The sequence below is a fragment of the Arabidopsis lyrata genome (assembly GCF_000004255.2).
Source record: "Arabidopsis lyrata subsp. lyrata unplaced genomic scaffold ARALYscaffold_3, whole genome shotgun sequence".
NCBI lineage: Eukaryota > Viridiplantae > Streptophyta > Magnoliopsida > Brassicales > Brassicaceae > Arabidopsis > Arabidopsis lyrata.
In genome coordinates this window covers 4,361,807-4,384,147 of record NW_003302553.1, presented here as the reverse complement: position 1 = coordinate 4,384,147, position 22,341 = coordinate 4,361,807, and the positions used below count along the sequence as shown (strand labels likewise).

Here is a 22,341-nt window from a genome sequence, read left to right as displayed (position 1 = left end):
TCCTTATAATGGGCCAAAATATTGGACTAGTAAGCCCAAGGCCTTAAGATTTTTGTTTTTTTTGGTTTTTGTTTTTGTGACGGCTGTTATTTACTGTATAATTTTGATTCGAGGAAAATATAAAGAAATGAAGAAAGTTGACTAGAATCGGAGAAATTCCAAATGTTGAAAATCGATGCATGTAAAAGCCAATTTTATTTGGTTCCTCCTTGATAATCCACCCAATCGCTGTCATTCTCCGATTAATCTAGTTGCTTTTGCTGGCTCAGAAACCATCATTCTTCTCGGAAAATCTGAGATCGCAGATTTAAGGTGAGAATTTTTCGATCAGGAGTTGTTGAGATCGGAATTGGACCCTGGAAGTCGGAGAATTTGTGTCAATTCGGGTTTTTGGAATTCTCCGATGGACAGTTTAAGTGACATCGATGGTGATTGCGATGGAAGAAATGAAGGAGGATCGTCATCGGATTATCGATTGTTGGGTCGGCAAGTTACGGTTCATCAGTTCATGGGCGGTGGCAAAGGCGAGTTCTTTTTTTCCGAATTTGTGTTTTTTTTTTATTTATCATCATTTGGGTAGTTTCCGATGAAATTTCTCGGTTTTACAGAACGTAAAATGCCAACTGGGGATGATAGTTGGAATAGTTAGGGTTTCTGATTTTGGTGGGTTGTGAAATCGTCATGTGTGCAAGTACATTTAGCATTTTGGTTATAGTAGAAGATGAAAACCTTGGCAGGTGAAAGTTAGGTTTAGGTTTGATCTTGAATGAGAAATAGATGAGTTCATATGTCCAGCAAAATGCTACTGTTTGTGAAGTTCTTAGGACATTTGCGAGGGTTATGATTTTGTATGGCTTTGTTCTTTAATGCAGCTGCTGACTTGCTCTTATGGAGGAGACGACATCTTTCTTTGGGTGTTATCATTATATCAACTGTAGCCTGGCTTATATTCGAGTTTTCCGGGTTGCCTTTCTTATCTGTTTCTTCAGATGTCTTACTCATCGGGATCATAATATCGTTCGTCCATGCCCGGGTTTCTGCTTTTAGGAAAAGGTGCGCTCTACTTTTCACTAGTCTTTTTTCATAATTCTTTGCTGTTATGTGACTGATGATGTCTACCTGTTATCTCTTAATAAGCAGACAGTTGCATTCGTTGCCAGAGCTTGTTCTATCAGAGGAAATGGTGAATAGTGCAGCAGCTTCGTTCCGTATAAAACTCAATCACTTGCTTGTAATGGCTCATGATGTCACAGTTGGCAATGATTTTCGACTCTTCTTCAAGGTTACGAAGCGAACCCTTTCATAAACTCACAATGAAATTGAGTGAAATGACATGGGAACCGTTAAGCATCTGAACTATTGGTCTGACGGTTTTTCTTTAGCAGGTGGTGATTTGTCTGTGGCTTCTTTCTGCCATTGGTAGCTATATATCTCTCTGCACTCTTGTTTATATTGGTTAGTGACTTGATCCTAAAATGCAAATGAGAGAAAAAGCTTTTATGGTTTTTAATCATTTAGTTTCTTCCCCTATTCATAACCTTCTAATCCGTTATCTTGCTTGTTGATATCGTTTTAGTTCCCGCGACATTGCTGTTTTTAACTCAGTGAAACCAAAGTCTTATATGTAGTTTATTCTTTGTATGGTGTGAACAGGGACAATCCTATCTGTAACAATACCCGCTTTGTACAGTAAATATCAAAGCAAAGTAGACAAGTGTTGCGGGACGATACACAGGCGGTTGTCTCACCACTACAAAATAGTGGACGAAAATGTTATAAGCAGACTCTCATGGAGCTTAACCAACGATAAAGATTCATGAGCTTAACTTTGGTGATTCTGAGGATGCTATTACTTGTTTGTGTTTAGTTTTTCTTGTTATTCACCATTTGTAGTATAACTAAACGTCATATCATGAATATAAGATGGTTTATTTGTTTAACTAAATTAACTCTGCCTTTGTCTAAAGCTTAACACCACTGTCAAAAAAACTCAATAGAGAAGCTTGAAATTGGCTTATGTTCGCTAAACGACGTCGCTGTGCAGAACAAGATTCTCACATTTCAGATGGATTTGACCAGCCCAACGTTAAAAGCCCATATACCAAGTATCGTTAGGTCACGTGTCCACGTCACATAAGTTATTGCTTAATACGAAATTATCAATAGAAGAATCCCACTTACACAATTGGACTAGCTAATGACTTAATAATGCTGTAGAAAAATATGGATTAGTTAATAATGCTACTAGTCTGACGTCAGAAAAAAACAATGCTACAAGTCTGAAGTAAGGAAAAAAAAACAATGCTGCAAGTCTACAAGTAATGACTACTATATGAATGAGTAGGTGTAGTCATTTCTGTTGTTATACATGGTCAATTCCAAGAGGATAATTCAAACTCTATTACGCATTCCTACGAATCACATTTTTATTTCTCATGTTTCTTTCAACTACTATCATTTTCAATATGTATAATATATAACTAAAATGAATTCTATGATAATATTAAAAAATTAAAAAAAAAAAAACAAAAATTCTATGATAATATAGTCTTCAATCTGCATGTCCACCTACTATATATTATATTAATTAAAAGAATATTACTGATATCACACTCTTTTGTAGGTGGACATGATTCCCAACCATTTCTACAATAAAAAATTTCGCCTGTAAAATATATCAACTTGGTTGTATATATGTTATATTTCAAATTTTATACAGTACTCATTTGCTTGTATATATAAATCTTATCATGAATTCATCTTTTTAATTCATCGACTTTTTATTTCATTTGTATGTCTAGTATAAATTAAAATGGCTACCAACTAACAACTCGAATTAGACATAAATATAGATGTTATCTGTGCATATACGAATTAAATACGAGTTCCTTAAATTTTTTGAATATATGAGACCCATAGCAACTTCTAACCAAGTATTTGAATTTGATAAATAGACATAGTAAATACACACAATAGACTCGTGTATGGGGTTTGATGGATCTCACGTTGAGGTGTTGTTATCAACTAATGGAACTATTGAAGCTAAGAGAGACAAGTGTTGTGACCTTTGCGTGAACTCGTAATTCTATTTAATTTCGTTTGTATTACTACATTAATTAGTGTGTTTGAATTGGACTTCTTATACTTGTGGACCCGTAAGTGCCACATGAATTTTGTATGGACCATTCGATTCATAAACCAACTACATATATACACATAAGATTTCATCATCGGAATCTAGATAATCTTCGAATTTTCTTACAAACTATCATATGATATTTGCAATGAACAAAGAAATGTAAAATCTCTTGGCCTTGACCGACTACACAAAACCAAGTTGGTAACCAAAACCAAATTGGCTATTAAAGATGTGTCTACCCACAAGAAAACCAAAACCATGGAATATATATGTATATGATATGTTAATTATATTCTTCATGATTAGTTGGGAATATGATACCCCAACCATACAGTTTATATAATCCAATATTTCTTTTCTACATCAAATCTCATTTGTAGTTTTTTGTTATCTGAGAATTAATTCCTTTTAGCTTGATTCCAAAGTTCTTAAAACCACTAATAATGAGTTTGTTAGTTGTCAATTCTGATATCTACTAAACTAATCGTTTTCTTATTTGTCTTCTTCTTTGCTCTATCCTTTATATTTATCAAAATTAATAATACACACCGATACAAGTATACAACAAAGAATTGAACAAAAATAGTGTCCCACATATAGAGATCATAAGTACTTTTAGGATATACAAATTACGGTATAAATTATATAGTGGCTCATTACATGCTCTAATTTGTGTTTTTTTGTACGAAATTGTAAATCAAAGGTTTATTTTGCTTCTATTAATATGAAAATCACTGATTCTCGACCAATATATAGGGCTAGAAATTGACATTGGTATAGTAGAGCAAAAAAAAAAATTGACATCAACCAATACAAACAAAATTAAAAGTGACCATTCACTTGCTACATATATATATATATATATATATATATATATATATATATATATAAATAATAGTAATTTTTTCAAACCAAAAAATTTCTACTTAAAAAAAAAAAAAATCTTGGTCCAACCACATCATCATCTCTCTATAACAGAGTCGCCCATAAATTCATTTATGACTCTTTTTTATCACAATCTTGACATAAATATTTTTGCCTCCCCTCATCTTTACACACAAGTCACGACTCACGAGACAGAAACAAATCAGAAAAAAAGATCAAAGCTCAGAAATGAAGAGTGCAGAGATTAATTAATTGAGAGTTTTTTAAGAACATGAGGGTGAGGGATATCGATTCTCTCTTCTCCATCTCTTTTGTCATTCGATTTGACCAACAACGACACGAATCTTGAAGGTGAAGTAATTCAAGTTTTGTTCTCTCCTCTGCTTCTCAAGCGTACCTCAAAAGATGGGTCGGTTGCTACTTGAGCCACAAGCAAACGCACCCGCCGACGCAAACCCCAAACCCAAAGGAGGCATAAACGATACCTACTTCGACACTAACATGGTCATCATTTTAGCTGCTTTACTCTGCGCTTTAATCTGTGCTCTAAGCCTCAACTCTGCCTTGCGATGTGTACTACGCATAACTCGGAGATTCACTTCGGATGATCAAGTCGCAAACGCTTCAAACGCAAACGCAAATTCAAGACGTTTAGCGTCTGCCACAGGGCTCAAGAAACAGGCGTTGAAACAAATTCCCGTGGGATTGTACGGATCAGGAATCATTGACATGAAAGCTACGGAGTGTTTGATCTGTCTCGGAGATTTCGAAGACGGGGAAAAAGTTAGGGTTTTGCCTAAATGTAACCATGGCTTCCACGTGAGGTGCATCGATACTTGGTTGCTCTCACGTTCCTCTTGCCCCACTTGTAGACAATCAATACTCCTTGATGAGCAGCCGTCGCCGATGGCTGTTTCCCGGCGGGACGATGACATGGTAGTTTCCATCGTATAGGGACATGATGGTGATTTCTTAACTATGCTCTCTCAAGTGGGCTTGGTTTTTGTTGGTTGGTTTCATAATTGTTTTTTTGTGTGTGCAAACTAATGTGATTATTTACACATATTCTTGTGCTGGTGAATTTAGTGTGATGGGTTTTCTTGAAATCAAGCCAGTCTTTGCTAATTTTTACGTTTTATTAGTTTGAAAATAATTACATAATTGAAAGATACGGTGTCAAGTGTCAACACTTTAACTGGTGTACTGATCAGCTAAGTAGGAGAACTTTCAAGATTTGGAGTTTTAGTATCGACAACGGAAAATGGATTTGATTAACCGGATTTGGTCTCGTTCCGAGAAGATTATGGATCTAAGATCCAAAAGGTTTTGGTTAAAAAAATGTCATAATTATATTATGTAGATAGTTTAATTGGAAAAATGTCATTAAAATCTCCAACTTATTCAAAACGTTGATTTAAATCCTCAACTCACGACGAAACAAAATAAATATCAAACTTATGTTGACTTTCCAAATAAATATTAAACTTATGTTGACTTTCCAAATAAACACTAAACTTTCATTGATTTGGCCATATTAGACATGACGTTAAGTGAGTTAACAGACAATTTTAACGGGATTAATTTTCTGTTAACAGACCCGCTAATTAAAAATGACAGTCTTGTTGAACTATAATCAAATATCATCTAAGTCATATAACATAAAGTCGTATTCATATAAGTTAGTTATTTACGTAAAAGTCACGAATGTACGTACGTATAGTTGTGTCTGTTCGTAAAGTTGTGTCTTTTCGATTAACACATGTACGTACACGTTGTTTCGTGTTGTATAAGTAGATCGAGTCAAACTCAATAACATCATTGTGTGTAATACATTTTATCTTATCAAAGATCAAGTTTCTTCATACTCTATTTTTCATTTTGGTTTTGTTCTTCATACTCTGTTAAAACATAGTTCGTTTGTTGATCAAAACACTAACAAGTATTCCTTCTAAACATAAAACGACGTTGTTTTGTCGTAACTGTTCAATACAATCCCGAGTTTCAAATCATACTCTATTTAGGGTTATGGATTTTGCTCGATTTGGGGATCTAAGATTGACTTTAGGGATTTAATTCAATCCTTACTACAAAACGACGTCGTTTTGTTGTTATATGAAACAATGTCGTTATCAATTAACATATATGTTAACAAAAAATTACCTCCGTTAACGAGATCTATTAACCCACTTAACGTCGTACCTAATATGGCCAGGTCAACGGAAGTTTGATATTTATTTGGAAAGTCAACATAAGTTTGATATTTATTTGGAAAGTCAACATAAGTTTGATATTTATTTCGTTTTGTCATGAGTTGAGGATTTATTAACCCACTTAACGTCGTACCTAATATGGTCAGGTCAACGGAAGTTTGATATTTATTTGGAAAGTCAATGAAAGTTTGGTGTTTATTTGGAAAGTCAACATAAGTTTAATATTTATTTGGAAAGTCAACATAAGTTTGATATTTATTTCGTTTCGTCATGAGTTGAGGATTTAAATCAACGTTTTGAATAAGTTGAGGATTTTAACGACATTTTTCCCATAGTTTAATCATAGTTTTACTACATGCGCAACCAATACATCATTTATTTAAAAACGGAAGCCCAACCAAAAAATACTTAAAAACGGAAGAAATACAAACTCAATATGCAACAATTACGATCCAAGTATTCTTAAAAAAAAAAAAAGAGCGAGTAATTCGTAAAGAATGTGATGATGGGAGTTTGCACTACAAGAAAATTGTTCATTGATAGCGCAAAACATCTGCTATCTTACGTTATAGATAGCGAAATCACAAATGCTATGACATCGGCAGCTATGGTAGATGTTTCCCCTACGATAGCATTTTTTGGAATGCTATTATAAGTTGCACTACCATAACGTTAATTAAATGCTATATTCGATTCAATTGTAGCTCATTAAATATGCCACGATATATTATGTTATAGCATTTTCTCGATTCTATTTTTTTCAATTAAAATTGACACGTTTTGAATTCTATATTTGATATATTTTTATATAAATTAAATCTGGTCAAAAATATATATTTAAATATATTTTTATTTCATAGAAAATCCATTAAAAACAAAGTCCTTACAAAAGACTAATCCAAACCAAATCTTATATAAATACATCAACGACTCTTAAATAACAAGAGTACTAATTTATGAGATAAGGGGCAAAGAGAAACAAACTTCTCCTATCGACAATCACAGATTCTACCAAACACAATCAACTAACTTGATCAAACAAATTTTCTTTTCTAAATCTTACCGCCTAAACAAAGCATTCACGTGCCATCAGCCATAACTTTTACCTTGAAATCATCACTTTGTAGTTCATAGAAGAAGAGGTTGGAAGAGGAAGATCTCTTGGTCATTATCCGCCCTAGCAAAGTTTAATCCAATACTCTAGACTATTGTTGCCATTTCCATGTCATGTTCTCTATGTCCTCCTTACAATGACGTCCTTCTTGCATTGACCGCATGCCCATCTATCATTCAGTGCAAATCATGCCAAGGCTGTTTTGGATCCTTAGTACCAGCCTGAGGAAGTAGAAATAGAAACAAATCAAAAGTAAATAAGGAATTAGGATTATAGCTTGAAACAACCAGCGAATAATCATAAACTCACAGGAAATGTAGGATTGTGAAAATCATCCTTAAACACAGTTTCAAGATCAGGTGTGTCATAGCGGCCATCACAAAGATCTATACCTCCAATAAAAGCTGTGACCTTACAGTTATTACCAACATCATGAGTGTCTACAAGAACACACTTTTGATGGTGCATGAAGAGAGAATGCCAACAACCTGAGAATTAAAACAAAGAACTAAACCTGAGAGAGAGAAAAAAATCTTCCATGGAAAGATAATAGCTATACCAACACAAAATTACCACAACATTTTGATACCCACATGTGGCCATTAACTAAACCACTAAGAAACATGGATTAGAGTCAAGACGTCTCTTATAATTGAAAGCAAATAGCTTTACATAACTATATATGACCACATAAATAAATAAATAAAGACAGTTTCTTACCATCTTATTAATAGATCTCTCTTCGAACATGAAAGCAGAGCCATTCTCTGGCATTATTTGAAGACAAACCTCATTAAGTAGGTAAATGGCACAAGATTCATAATTTAAGAAAGTAAAGAATATTTACCTTGAATGAAGAGTTTCTAGTTACCTAGTGGTGGTCTTAATCTATAGACGTTTTTCTATTCACAAAACTTGAGGTTATAGTGTTAACTGGACATAACCAAAACCCTCCACATTAAAATGAGCTGCCAAATCACAATTACAAACTTCTTAGCACTAAGAGCTTACAGACAAAAAATATTACTCACCTCAAAGTGCTGTTTCATAGGATTAGAGACTTCAAGGATATAGTCCACCATTTTAGACTACAAAAGCAAAGGTCAAATTTTTACATTCAATTAGCAAACATGAAAGATCATCATAGGAAGACATGTTGAGAGAGTCGTTTCTCAGTTTCTGTCTCACAGTCAATTCGTCGAACACCTTGTGTGCAAATAGAACTCTAAAAACGTAACCCCTTAAAATAAAATCAATTACATAACAACAAATCAAAGCAAGCATAAATTTACTAGCATGAGAGACGAGAAAGTGGAAGCATACCAGGCTATCGGTGGATTTCATCTCCTTAAAAAGACATATTAACAACAAATCAAAGCAAGCATAAGACATATTAAAAAGATATAACACTCAACAATCCATGCTAGAGTCGTAGACAAAACTGAAAAATAAGTCGTTAGGCAAATCCATGAATTTCTTGTATGCATCATTCAGCTTTTCGACTAGCTTCGTATTTCTGCTCAAGTTTCCAGTTTTCAATTAGAACAGTTAACTCGGAGTAGAACCATTAAGTTACAATTTTTCAACAACCCAATCAAGAAAGATGAAGGAACTTACTCGAATCAGGGAAATAGAGGGTCATGATCCAATCATTTATGTACTAATCGCTTTATATTAAGCAATCGAAGCTTTCATTTAGTAGGAGTCACGGTCTGAAATTTAGCCGCCGCTTCAAGTCCTTTCTGCTTCCGTTGCTTCCTCCCAACACGAGCAGGTGGTGCGGCTCGTTCGAACTTCTTCTCCTTCTTGTCACCACCATCTGGTTTCCGATCTCCTTACCGATTCAATTTATCTTGTGCGAATTCATCTCCTTGACACACCGATTCAAATCCATGAGGCTGAATTTCATCAAGAAGTGAAGACGAGAAGGGAGGGAGAAGAAGAAGATGTGAAGAGAAGACGAGGAGGAATAGACTGGTACCTTTAACGGTGGAAGACGGAGGAGACGAGACCATGCCAACTGAAAAGGTATGTGGCTAGGCGGTGGTGTGGATCTAGAGATGAGAGAACTTTTTTTAGAGAAGAAGACGACGAGTAAAGACTTAGAAAAAAAACTAGAAGTTAAGTCTTATGACCTAGGTCATTAAGAGTTCTTTTTTTTTTTTTAATGGCGGGCGTTAAATCAAATAGTTTGGAAAATTGTTGGCGGTCATAAGTATTTTTGCTTCCCGCTTTGCTATTATTCGTCTTAGCGTTTTTTGAAACGCTATGATATAGTTACAAAATTCTGCATACCATCTTTAATAGCAATTAGAGAATCCGTGCTATCGTGTAGTGCTATCAATGCACACTTTTTTTGTAGTGTTGTTTTCTTGTGTTTTGAAACTTTTACCCCTTATTTTTGGTAAAAGTAAAAACCAAAAACAATATTTGAAAATATAATGGAACTAGATAACAATCCGCACGATATGCGGGATGAAGTGATTCAAGTAAAATTATTATGATTAAAATTATTATCCGGGATCCAAGATCCGTTTGTGTAAAACGAAACATGTTACAATTTTTTTTTTGTTTTATTCAAATTTGGGACTATTTCATATAAGAATAGGTTTTACCCGTGAAATATTTGAACCTTGAATAAAGCTTCAATATAATAAAAAAGTATTGACGAAATGTTACCATTTATGGCAATATGTCTTTCCGTATGTTTTAAAGATTTCGAGATTTTGTAGTATAAAAAGATTTTTTTTTTTTTAATAAGTATAAGAAATCCAAAATTTAGCAAAGATGAGATTTGATAGTTTCCAAGCTAAGATTTTGTAGTGTTCCAAATCTAAGATTCTTAGATTATGAATGGATTATTTACGAAATGGTTATAATGTGGCCAGAATTTGGTTTATATACAAATGTGGTTATAATGTTTTTCTTCGAAATGTTAGAACTCCTCCAAAAAATAGGATTTTAAGTGGATTTTAAGTATTCGTAACATATATAGAAAGGAGATTATCTTATTTATTTAAGTAAAAAATTTATGAAAGATGTAAAGATTTTGTAGTTTTGAATTCGAAATTCTTGAACCAAATGTATATATTTTATCATTTAAATATAAACATAAATATAAATATAAATAAAAAGATTGTTTACCCATCTGCTAAAGAAAATTTATATAAAGAAAAATATAAATATAAAAATATAGTAATATAAGATAAACAAAAAGTGTATGTTTTTAATTATTAATGAGATATATGGATATATGAGACTAATGGCAAATTCTGTAAATAGTCTAATAAATTTTGGGTAATTATCTAAATATAAGCCAAATCATTGTGAAAGCGACATATCAACGTGACAATCTTGTTAATAACACATAATGGTAAGGTTTTTTTAAAAAAATGTTTCTCATATTTATTAATATATAGGGGATGATTAATATTGAACGGCCCTTCTCGTGTTTGCATTCAGTGGCAACTTCCATAACAACTCCCTTAATCTACGGAGTACGGACTGCTTCATTTTCTACTTGGCAGTGCCAGTGTATGGGCCTTATTGGGCCTCGTATCGTCCACTGGACCACGTAAAGAAATTTTGATAAACAGTTAACAATCCAGTTCAAAACAAAAACTAAGAAGAATCCTTAAGTTGGCGCTCGAACTCACATTTATATTGACCTCTTTTTCTAAGAAAAATATCTTCAATGATATTTGCCCAAATTTCATTTTAGAAAATATTTATTCTTTTAGGTTTGATTTAGAATAAATTCAAAATTTTATTAATAGTAAATTTTGACACTATCTTTTCTTTTACATGAGATTAAATGATTAAAATTTCAGAATTCTATGTAAATTTTAGAATGCTAACGAAACATGGGTTATATTCTGACGCCCCTCTAATATTTTTTATGATAATGTATGATAAGAAATGGATAGTTAAAATTGGTAGGAAAAATCCTATTTTAGTTAAAATATCAAATAGAACTCAGAAATACCTTTTATTTTAAATTGAAAGTTATTGAAAGTCAACTAATATAATAAAATGAAAATAACATGATTTTTACCTACTTTGCTGACTGATCTCAAGGGGAAAATAACAAAGATAGTGATTACAGGAATGAAAATATATTCCCATATTAAGCCCATATTGAATAGGAAGATAATCAGTATGTTGACAGCAATAAAGTTAGTCAATTAACAATTTTTAGTTAAATATACAAAATACCATATATTATTATTATTTTAATGATATGGTGATATTCTCTCAAATAGAAATTCTAATTTGTTCTCATTGTTGGTAATAAATCATAATAATAATACGAAGAATATATTATTGATTTATTGTTCTAATTTGATAAATATATGTAAGAATTATTGTTTATTAATGATTTCTTATTTGTTATGGATGTCACGTGTATAATTATATATGTTATGTAAATCAACGAATAAGTGAATGTCCATGCATTATAGTTGTAAGCACTTAATACTCTCCATATATAACTACATAATCACTGAATTTGAGCACAAAAAAAAAAAAAAAAAAGAAAGAATATGAAGCATTTGTGTTTTATCGTGTTTTTAGCGATAGTGATCGCACAAAAACAAAACTGCAGGCAGCTATCTAGAAGTAGAAGCTGCGTCGAGTGATGGGTTCGTGAATTGTCGTTTCAGGTGATTGGACTTTAGACGGGCTGGGTTTGAGTCTAAGGGAATGGGCCGGTAAAGGCCCAATCGGAGTCTGCTGTTGACTTGAGTCCAAGAGAAAGAAACGGCAGTGTGAGGGAACGTTTTGGTGCAGAGGCAGGATGTGTGTAGTACTGTTTTGTATTCATCTGAGAGAGAGAGTTCTAGAGAGAGTTTGAGAGAAAACAGGGGTTGAGGGTTTTCACTTATCTTCTTGTTCTTCTTGGTAAAAAACATCTAGAGTGGATTCTTGGGTGAGGATGAGAGACTTGTGAGCTAAGTGTGAGGTTGTAACATCCGGATACTGATCTTAGTGCCTTGAGAGTTGGTTGAGACTCTCCGAGACGTACCATGACTGATTTGGTCATGGGAACTCGTTAAATCTTGCGTCTCTGTTTTCTTTCCTGCAACAAACATCAACAAACTCAAAAGACTGAATCTTTAGCAACCTGAGATGATAACTTGGTAAAGAAACTAACAGTGAGTAGGAAAGGCTTCCAATTTATTCTCAATGGGAAACAATTTTACGCCAATGGCTTCAATGCCTACTCGGTCACGTACGAAGCCACCGATCCGGCCACAAGATTTAAGATCACTAATGCGTTTCAAAATGCAACTAGTGATCTCTTCTACAAGTTTATGATTTTCTACAAATTACTTAACAAGGCATACCTTTTTGTTGTCTGAAAGTGATCTTACAAACTCTAAATATCTGTTCATGTAATGATCAAGAGAGAAACAAAGCTGTCTTATAGCCTCTCTTTTCTCTTCCTCTCGTTCTGTTATCACATTTCTTTGCAACTCCACTTGCTTCTCCAGCACTTGAACTTTGGTAAAAATCCTATTTTAGTTAAAATAGAACTCAGAATTTACTTTTATTTTCTAAATTTATATTAAAATGAGCAGAATTGGAAATAATAACTACCACTGAAATTGGAATTTATATAATTCAACTAATATTATTAATGTAACATGATTTTTACCTATGCTAACTCATATCAAGGGGAAAAGAACAAAGACAGACAATGATTTAGACAGTGATTACAAGAATAAAAATATAGGCCCAATTATTATTATTTTTATTATTTATTTTTATCAAATAGGCCCAATTCTTCAGGCCATATTGATTAGGAAGATAATCAGTATGTTGACGACAATGGGAAGTTAGACAATTAACAACTTCTTGTTAAAAATTACAAAATAACTTATATATTATTATTAATGAAAAGGTGATATTCTCTCAAATATATATTATAATTTGTTCTTATTGTAGGTACTAAATCATAATAATAATAAGAAGAATATATTACTGTTATTATTTTGATAATTATATGTAAGAAATATTGTATATTGATGATTTCTTATTTACTAGATGTCACGCGTGTAATAATGAAAATCCAAGAATTAGTGAATGTTCATGCATTGCAATTGTAAGAAAGCACTTATGCCCTCTATATATATACTCGTTGAAAACGATAAGAGCACAAAAACAAAAAAGAAGTAGAAAAGAATATGAAGTATTTGTGTTTTATTGTGTCTTTAGCGATTGTGACCGCACAAAGCTATGTAGGAGTAGAAGCTGCGTCGAGTAATGGGTTCGTGAGCAGGAATGGCGTCCAATTTATTCTCAATGGGAAACCATTTTACGCCAATGGCTTCAATGCCTACTGGCTAGCGTACGAAGCCACCGATCCGGCCACAAGATTTATGATCACTAATGTGTTTCAAAACGCAACCAGTCACGGTTTGACCATCGCCCGCACCTGGGGGTTCCGAGATGGTGCCTTATACCGTGCTCTCCAAACAGCCCCTGGTTCCTACGATGAACAAACGTTTCAGGTAAGTATGAAGCCTTTTCAACGTATATATTTGTCACCTTTTTGTTAATTAGGTTTTGTCTTCATTTTTTTCCTGGTGGAAAGGTTTTGGATTTTGTGATAGCCGAAGCAAAAAGAGTCGGTATAAAATTGATAATCCCCCTTGTCAATAATTGGGATGACTACGGAGGGAAAAAAACAATACGTGGATTGGGCTAGAAGTAAAGGCTAGAAGGTATCTTCCATTGACGATTTCTACAGAAACCCACTTGTTAAACAGTTCTACAAGTACCACGTCAAGGTAAAAAAAATACAATTTAACCAAACTATATATCTTCTTTAATCTCTTAAGATTCCTAACAAAAATATATTTTACACCATAATTTATATAAGGGACCCATTATATCTTTATCTCTATTTGTAGACTATGGTGAACAGAGTGAATACATTTACTAAAGTTGCATACAAAGATGAACCAGCCATTATGGCTTGGCAGCTTATGAACGAGCCACGATGCGGTTCAGATCGAAGTGGAAAAACCCTTATGGCTTGGATTAATGAAATGGCTCCTTACGTAAAATCAGTTGATCCAAACCATCTCCTCTCCACTGGTCATGAAGGTTTCTATGGTGACTCATCTCCTCAAAGAAAGAATACTCTAAATCCAGTGTCAGCCAACAGAGTTGGAGCTGATTTCATAGCTAATCACAATATTGATGCCATTGATTTCGCATCGATGCACTGTGGAACTGACTTATGGTATGACACAGTGCCCATCTATACACATATTCACACTAACTTTTATACTGTACATTCATTTAGACAAAACAATCTTTCAGAAATACTATTCATGCTCTTTTTTGGTTCCTTGTTTAACACATCAACCTAGAAAAAACATATATTTTGCTTTTATATCCACCCATGCATCATTCGGGATTTATCTTCGAGTTTTTCTTTTGCAAAATAGCAATTTAAAAGTTTGTTTTATATCCATATCAGTATGTAAAACTACATATATTCATCTATCCTAAGCGTATATATGTCAGAGATAACGTCGATTTTGCTATCTATAAAAAAAATGTTATTAGGGATTACAAATCGACTACCATTCTAAGCTTTTTGCAATTGCGCAGGTTGCCAAAGTTGAATCAGAACTCTCGATTGGAGTTCATAAGAAGATGGCTCCAAGGCCACATCGAAGATGCGCAGAACATTCTTAAAAAACCTCTAATTCTAGCAGAATTCGGGTTAGGAACGGACACACCAGGTTACACTCTGGCTAATAGAGACGCCGTATTCACCACAACCTATGACATCATTTACGCGTCTGCGCAAAAAGGCGGTCCGGCCGTGGGAGCATTGTTTTGGGAACTTATTAGCGACGGCATGAGCAACTTTGCAGGTCCCTCCTCCATTATACTTAGTGACAAATCGTCGACGGTCAATATTATAAGTGAGCAGTCAAGAAAGCTGGGTTTGATTGGTGGGAAATAGAGTTAAGTCAGCAAAATCAAAAACTAAAAATTTAAATAGGGTCTTTCTGTTATATTTTATAGCATTTATAAATTTGCAACAATAATAACAATATGTAATTTAATGATAAAATAATAAAAATTCAGTTATATACTGAAATGATATTTGGATGTCTCTTGATCTCTCAACTCTGCTCTTTGGCTATGGCTATCTAACAAGTCAGCAGCATTATAGGTCTTCAGTGGGCCTTATTGGGCCTCACAATGATAAGTAACGATCTCGTAGTGGCCCACAAACATCATATTGAGGGGACCAGATAATAGCTTTACGTTTAGAAGTTTCATAAACGGAAAACTCATTTTTCAATTTTGTAATTGTTGACGTATAAACAATCCAGTTCATGAGAAAAAAAAGCGTATAAACAATCTTAAAATTCTAACCACTCCCAAACTAGTTTTTCTGAAGCCTATTTGTGTTTTTGTTTTGTTTTGTTTTGCTTTTGTGGTTTTTAATTGAAAAAACAAAAGTTTACATGTTTTGCGTTTGCATTTAGCGTTTTGTGTGTGTTTAGAAATATTGTTTACTGATTGTCTTAACATCTATATTTAGTTTCATTCTTCCAGCTTTAACATTTAGCGCTATTATCAAGCGTTGCTGTAGTTTGGCATTTACTTTTTTGCGTATGCATAAATTATGCAGCATTAGAGTTAATTGTTTGCTTTTACATTTTCACATTGTAATGTGTTTGCGTTCAAGATAACATTATGCGTTTGTGTCTTTTCTTTTTTTTAGTAACATTGGCATTTAGCTTTGTAGCTGTGTTTGAGTTATCGATTATGTTTGTGCTGGCCGGCTTCAATGTTTTGTATCTGTGTTTGCTATAGACTTTGCATTTAGCGTTTAAACTAAAGTTTTTATCTCTGTGTTTATATTTAACATTCATGTTTGCGTTAAACATGTGATTTCTGTTTAGCGTTTTTAAAATTTATATAGTAAACTATAATATACTAGAATGTAATATTTGGCACCTAAAAAATCCGGTAAATAATATTTATTGTTCAAACAATGTTTTGAAAATTTCCCCAAATTTCATTCTAGAATATATTTTCTTATTTGTTTTCAATTTAGAAGAAATTTAAACTTTTATAGATACTAGCAAATAAATTTTGAAAAAGGACATGTCTGTTTTCTTTGGAAGAAAATGTTAAACAATTAAAATTTGAGAATTTAATGAAAATTGTGGAATGCTAAACGAAATATGGGTTATCTTACTCTATAATATAAGAAGTGGATCAGCATCAAAATTAGTAAGCTATTTTAATTTAAAAAGTCAAATTGAACACTATAATAACTTTTTACTTTCTAAAAATTTACACTAAAATGAGCATAATTGGAATGAGCTACTCCTGAATTTTAAAATTAAAGAGGTATCAAGGGAAAATATCATATAGTTTGCTGACTGATATCAAGAGGGAAAAACCAAAGAAGGTCATTACAAGAATAAAAATGGTTGGCCAGTATTGATTAGGAAGATAATCAACATGTTGACCGCAATGAAAGTTAGTCAATGAACAGTTTTAAAATAAAGATTACAAAATAACTAAATCATAAAAAGTGATATTCTCTCAAATATAAATTCTAATTTTCTTTTTATGTGTAGTAATAATAATTGTTATATTTTAATGAATATGTATGTAAAAATTATTGTTTAATATTTTTCTTATATATTATGGATGTCACGTGTATAGTTATGAAAATCAACGAATTAGTGAATGTTCATGCATTCCAATTGTAAGAAAGCACTTATGCCCTCTATATATACTCGTTGAAAACGAATAGAGCACAAAAACAAAAAGAAAGTAGAAAAGAATATGAAATACTTGTGTCTTATCGTGTTTTTAGCGATTGTGATCGCACAAAACTCTAGCTATCTAGGAGTAAAAGCTGTATCGAGTGATGGGTTCGTGAGTAGGAAAGGCGTCCAATTTATTCTCAATGGGAAACCATTTTATGCTAATGGCTTCAATGCCTACTGGCTCGCGTACGAAGCCACCGATCCGACCACAAGGTTTAAGATCACTTATGTGTTCCAAAATGCGACCATTCACGGTTTGACCATCGCCCGTACCTGGGGGTTCCGCGATGGCGGCTACCGCGCTCTCCAAATCGCCCCTGGTGTCTATGATGAAAAAACTTTTCAGGTAAGTAGATCTTTAATATAGAGAGATTTACTCAAAAGTAAGTAACGCATAGAGAAATTTATTTATATATGTACCCTTGTAGCTTTTCAAAGTCATATAGATCATCAAAATTTGTTTGGTTTTCTGTTAGCCGCGAGAACTAGTTTGAACTTTGGCCCAAACCTCATCTAGTTATATGAAACACAAATGCACTACAACCCAAACCTAATTTTTTTAGTTTCTTAAATAAATAAACAATCATTGTAATTTCTTTCCTACTCAATAATTTAACAATTAGAGAAAAATATAAATTTACAAAAACTATTCCATTTTAAAATGAATTTGTTGGTTATGATGTTTCGATTGTTAAAGATATATTGTTTCAAGTGTAGAAATTATCATCAAGTGTGAAGTTTTTCAGCTCAAAAATATATGTTTTTTTATTGTTAATTAATTAGTTTGTCTTAACTCTTAAATTTTTCCTGGTGGAAAGGGTTTGGATTTTGCGATAGCAGAAGCAAAAAGACTCGGCATAAAAATGATTATCACCTTTGTCAATAACTATTCTGACTTCGGTGGGAGGAAACAATACGTGGATTGGGCTAAAACCACAGGCCAAAACGTATCTTCAGATGACGATTTCTACACAAACCCTCTTGTTAAACAGTACTACAAGAACCACGTCAAGGTTTCTTTAATCTTCAGACTGAATTATATTTACTCATAACAAAAAATATATTTTAGATCCTCGAAAATTATATAACCTATGATCTCTTTGATTTTATCTCTTTTTGTAGACTATGGTGAACAGAGTGAATACCTTTACCAAAGTTGCATACAAAGATGAACCAACCATTATGGGTTGGGAGCTTATGAACGAGCCACAATGCAGAGCAGATCCAAGTGGAAAAACCCTTATGGCTTGGATTAATGAAATGGCTCCTTATGTGAAATCAGTTGATTCAAAGCATCTCCTCTCTACTGGTCTTGAAGGCTTTTATGGTGACTCATCTCCTCAAAGAATGACATCTCTAAATCCAGTTGCAGCCAACGTTCTTGGAACTGATTTCATCGCTAATCACAATCTCGATGCCATTGATTTTGCATCGATTCACTCTTACCCTGACTTATGGTAAGTTACATGCCCAATATACAAAGATAAAGTCACATTTTCATACTAATTCTTTCTTTTTTTTCAACACATTAACTTATTAAAATCATTAATTTTGCTATATGAAAAATCATTTTGATTATCATCCAAAACTTATTGATTTTGCAGGTTTCCAAACTTGGATGAGAAATCTCGATTGGACTTCTTAAGAAAATGGCTCGTAGACCACCTCGAAGATGCTCAGAACATACTTCGAAAACCTCTAATCCTAGGAGAATTCGGGAAGCCAACGAACATACCAGGCTACACTCAGGCTCAGAGAGACGCCGTGTTCAACGCAACGTTTGACACCATTTACGAGTCTGCTCAAAAAGGCGGCCCAGCCGCAGGAGCATTGTTTTGGCACGTTATTAGCGATGGCATGAACAACTTTAAAGATCCCCTCTCCATTGTACTTAGTGAAAATTCGACGACGGTTAATATTATAACTGAGGAGTCACGAAAGCTGGGTTTGATTCGTGGAAAAGGGTTATCAAAAAAACTAAAATTTAAATAGCCTTCCTGTAATAATTTACCCCCTATAACTTTGCAACGATAAAAGTTTTAAATTTCAAAAATAAAATAATAAGAAACTCAGTTATACATTCACTGAAGTGAGATCCTAAAGTTTTCCCTCAGCATTATAAAATTCTTTCAATGTAAAAACATGTAGAAGAAGATGATGCAACATGTGTCTAGCTCTTAGCTCTGCACTAGTTAAGATGAAGTCAGATATTAGTTTGCATCATTCAAAAAGATATGATCACTTCTACAAATTACTTAACACGGGATACCTTTTTGTTGTCAGAAAGTGATCTTACAAGCTCTAAATATCTGTTCATGTAATGATCCAGAGAGAAACAGAGTTGTCTTATAGCCTCTCTTTTCTCTTCCTCTCGTTCTGTTATAACATTCCTCTGCAACTCCACTTGTTTCTCCAGCACTTCAACTCTGGCCCTCAGTTCTTCCACAACATTCTTGTCGGTTCCTGACTCAGATATAATCTCAGTTTCTTTAAGACACAACACCTGGTTCAAATACTCCTCCATTTGCTCAATTTGTATTTCTCTTGATCTCAACTCTGTTCTCAGGCTATCTAAAAAGTCATCAGCATTATCGGTCTGCGGTTTCGCTTTCTCTGTCTTGCATCCACTCAACATTTCCATTAGCTTTGAAACTTCGGCTTCTGACACACCTAAACACTCTTTAACCTCGTCGAGCTCGCTTTCCAAATTCTCAATCTTGTGACTTGAATCTGATAGCTTACCTTCTAAGTCAAGCACATGTCTTTTCTCAGTTTCAATGTCTATGTTTCTTGCTTCTAATTCCCTCCGTGCAGTTTCAAGCTCGGCACAAAACATATCAGCAAGCAAAAATGCAGAGTCGTTCTTCTCAACCTCACCATGTAGTTTCAAGCTCTGCGACTTTTCGCTACTCGTTGTTGAGACCAGTTGGTGCTTCAGTGATGAGTAAGATGTTCCTGACTCCAAATCAGGAGACATATCAGGCTTAAAGGAGCTCAATGCCCCCATTGAAGTTACAAGGGAACATGGCAGTTTGAGAAGGCCGTTGAGGAGCTCCTGGTTCAAATCATTGTAAGTTTCACCGAGAGACTGATATAAGCACAGAAATTTCTCCGTTGACTCAGGTTCTTCACTATCTTCAATCATTCTTAGCATTCTTTGAACATTCTGATTTATCTCTGAGGATGCAGAAATATATATATGTCTATGTTAAGCTGTGTTTTGAACAGAAAAACCAAATAAGACAGGACAGGAACAAAAATAGATACTAATACCTGTTAATATTTCTGCTAATGATTTAGAATTATGCAGCCACAAGGAGGAATCAGCAACAATCTCTGATTCTGTTTCTGTGATTAAATCCATCTAACATATGAACAGAAGAAAACCCTAAATCAGAGAACCAAAACATAACTCAGAACCGTAGATTTGTAAACTCTAAATCAGAGAGAGAGAGAGATAGATTACTGACCTGGACTTGATTTTGTTGAGAGGAGAAACCCCCAGATTTTGTCGATTAGAGCTTACAGGGGAATAGTGTGGAGAGGATTTTGAAATTAGGGGTACGAGTTACGATGAGGAACTTGAAGAGATTTTGTGAGACAGTGAAATAGAAAATGCCGCTTCTTTGGATTCAAATTTCCTAATGGCCAATGGGACACTTCTAGAAAAAAGTATACCCTAAAAAAACAAAACAAAAAAGAGATAATGCACTTTGACTTTCGTGTCGTGTATATTATCGACTTTATTCATTTTTGTATTCAATTGTCTTATAAACATTTCTCACAACCACATATTTCCAAAGCTGACGATTTTTTTTTTGTCTTCCTTTTTCTTTTTGTTTTTTTTTTTCCGGTTTATTACTTCAGATAAAAGTTAAGCATGTTTGTTAAAAAAAAAAAAAAAAGTTAGGCGTGTTCAATAAAAATGAAGATTTAAGGACCAAAACATATCAATAAACAGAAGTTCAAATGAGACAGGATTTTATTAAAAAAAAAAAAAAGTGAGACAGGGTCAGGTTGAACATATACGGTCCAATAGTCCACGTTATGTATCCTTCATATTCTTTTTCTTTGATATGAATGATATTAGATTTTTTTAAATTACTTTTTATACTTATTTAAAACAAATAATTAAGAAAGTGCACGTATTAGCGTTTCATACTACTTATATAAAACAACTATTCAATGATAATAGAGAATCCACAATGATTGAACAGTTATAAAGGAATATATATAAGCTAACTCACTAAGACTACTTACAATGGGTATGTTGAAAAAAGTATTCAACAGGTAAAGATAGTGCAATGGTTGTTTTAATAAATGTTGTAAAGGACGTGGCAAATTTGGTGTTGTAATTTATCAACACCGTGAATTTTGGTTGGGTGGGGTAGGATTTGCTATGTGCTGTGATTTCATTGGCTATTAAGGTTTTTGATATATTCTTTTCATTCTAATTACTTAAACTCAATTATTTTATAATAAATTATTTTATATACATAAATAATTTACACCAAAATTCATCATTTTTCATAATATATAGATAGAGACTTGTTTAATGTGATTTGGACATAGAAAAAAATTCATATTTTTTACTATATTATTTAGGGAGACTCACAAAAATGCCCCTTTTTTAATACCCCTTTTCAAAAATGCCCCCTTTGGATGTCCATTTTTAAAAATACCCCTTTTATGTACAAAATGACTAAATTACCCTTCTTTTAATAAAAGATATCATAAATATATAAGGAAATATAACAAAATTAGGTCCACAAAATACAAAATATTTTTTGGCGGGAAAAGTGATCCCCCAATTTTTCCCGCCAAAACACTTGTAAAAATTTGTAAAACCTTTAAAATACCTTGTAAAATTTTCCCGTAAAATTTTTTCCCGCCAAAAAATTTTCCCGCCAAAAATTTTTTTTTGCGGGAAAAGTGATTCCGCAATTTTTTTGGCGTTAAGTTTTTGGCGGGAAAATTTTTCCCGCCAAAAATTTACAAGGTATTTTAAAGGTTTTTTACAAGGTATTTATAAGGTTTTACAATGTATTTTAAAAGGTTTTACAACGTATTTACAAGGTATTTATAAGATATTATAAGATTTTACAAGCTATTTTATAAGGTTTTTACAAGTTATAAGGTTTTACAAGTTTTTTATAAGTTTTGACAAGTTCAACA

General features: G+C 33.2%; 5 protein-coding genes and 1 long non-coding RNA gene across 12 annotated transcripts; 4 read left to right on the top strand and 2 right to left on the bottom strand.

The window, feature by feature from the left end:
- Positions 1–117: 117 nt before the first annotated feature.
- LOC9320887 (reticulon-like protein B16) lies at positions 118–1,945 on the top strand. The gene is made up of 5 exons (XM_021031695.1): positions 118–524; positions 873–1,053; positions 1,141–1,282; positions 1,386–1,455; positions 1,654–1,945. The coding sequence occupies exons 1-5, from the start codon at positions 404–406 to the stop codon at positions 1,818–1,820; spliced, it is 681 nt and encodes a 226-aa protein (XP_020887354.1). The 5' UTR covers positions 118–403; the 3' UTR covers positions 1,821–1,945.
- A 2,174-nt stretch (positions 1,946–4,119) lies between these two features.
- Positions 4,120–5,149, top strand: LOC9318770 (RING-H2 finger protein ATL72). The gene has a single exon (XM_021030421.1). It carries the CDS (start codon positions 4,430–4,432, stop codon positions 4,976–4,978), a length of 549 nt encoding a protein of 182 aa, XP_020886080.1. The 5' UTR covers positions 4,120–4,429; the 3' UTR covers positions 4,979–5,149.
- A 1,979-nt stretch (positions 5,150–7,128) lies between these two features.
- Positions 7,129–9,489, bottom strand: LOC9320886. Of its 5 annotated transcripts, XR_002333648.1 has the most exons (7): positions 9,330–9,488; positions 8,966–9,246; positions 8,380–8,864; positions 8,196–8,281; positions 8,069–8,115; positions 7,658–7,836; positions 7,129–7,569 (listed from the first exon to the last, which is right to left on the bottom strand). It is a non-coding gene; the product is annotated as an uncharacterized LOC9320886 (long non-coding RNA). The 5 variants fall into 5 exon arrangements; XR_002333647.1 differs by having other exon boundaries at positions 8,196–8,864; positions 9,330–9,489; XR_002333651.1 differs by having other exon boundaries at positions 8,196–8,436; positions 9,330–9,489.
- Positions 9,490–13,521: 4,032 nt separating this feature from the next.
- On the top strand, positions 13,522–15,414 carry LOC9320885 (putative mannan endo-1,4-beta-mannosidase 4). Its single transcript, XM_021033344.1, is given in 5 exon segments — positions 13,522–13,860; positions 13,944–14,027; positions 14,029–14,139; positions 14,263–14,607; positions 14,982–15,414. Coding segments are annotated over 5 exon segments (1,218 nt in total). The 5' UTR covers positions 13,522–13,533; the 3' UTR covers positions 15,333–15,414.
- A 384-nt stretch (positions 15,415–15,798) lies between these two features.
- On the top strand, positions 15,799–19,224 carry LOC9318769 (mannan endo-1,4-beta-mannosidase 3). The gene is made up of 4 exons (XM_002884772.2): positions 15,799–17,512; positions 17,985–18,179; positions 18,289–18,623; positions 18,771–19,224. Exons 1-4 carry the CDS (start codon positions 17,183–17,185, stop codon positions 19,156–19,158), a joined length of 1,248 nt encoding a protein of 415 aa, XP_002884818.1. The 5' UTR covers positions 15,799–17,182; the 3' UTR covers positions 19,159–19,224.
- On the bottom strand, positions 19,224–20,974 carry LOC9320884 (protein NETWORKED 4A). 3 transcript variants are annotated; one of them, XM_021033841.1, is made up of 4 exons: positions 20,637–20,974; positions 20,440–20,554; positions 19,436–20,343; positions 19,224–19,349 (listed from the first exon to the last, which is right to left on the bottom strand). In XM_021033841.1, the coding sequence occupies exons 2-4, from the start codon at positions 20,528–20,530 to the stop codon at positions 19,344–19,346; spliced, it is 1,005 nt and encodes a 334-aa protein (XP_020889500.1). In that variant the 5' UTR covers positions 20,531–20,554; positions 20,637–20,974; the 3' UTR covers positions 19,224–19,343. The 3 variants fall into 3 exon arrangements, with proteins under 3 accessions (XP_020889500.1, XP_020889499.1, XP_002882702.1); XM_021033840.1 differs by having other exon boundaries at positions 19,235–20,343; positions 20,637–20,973; XM_002882656.2 differs by having other exon boundaries at positions 19,235–20,343; positions 20,440–20,530; positions 20,637–20,972.
- Between the last annotated feature and the right edge of the window lie 1,367 nt (positions 20,975–22,341).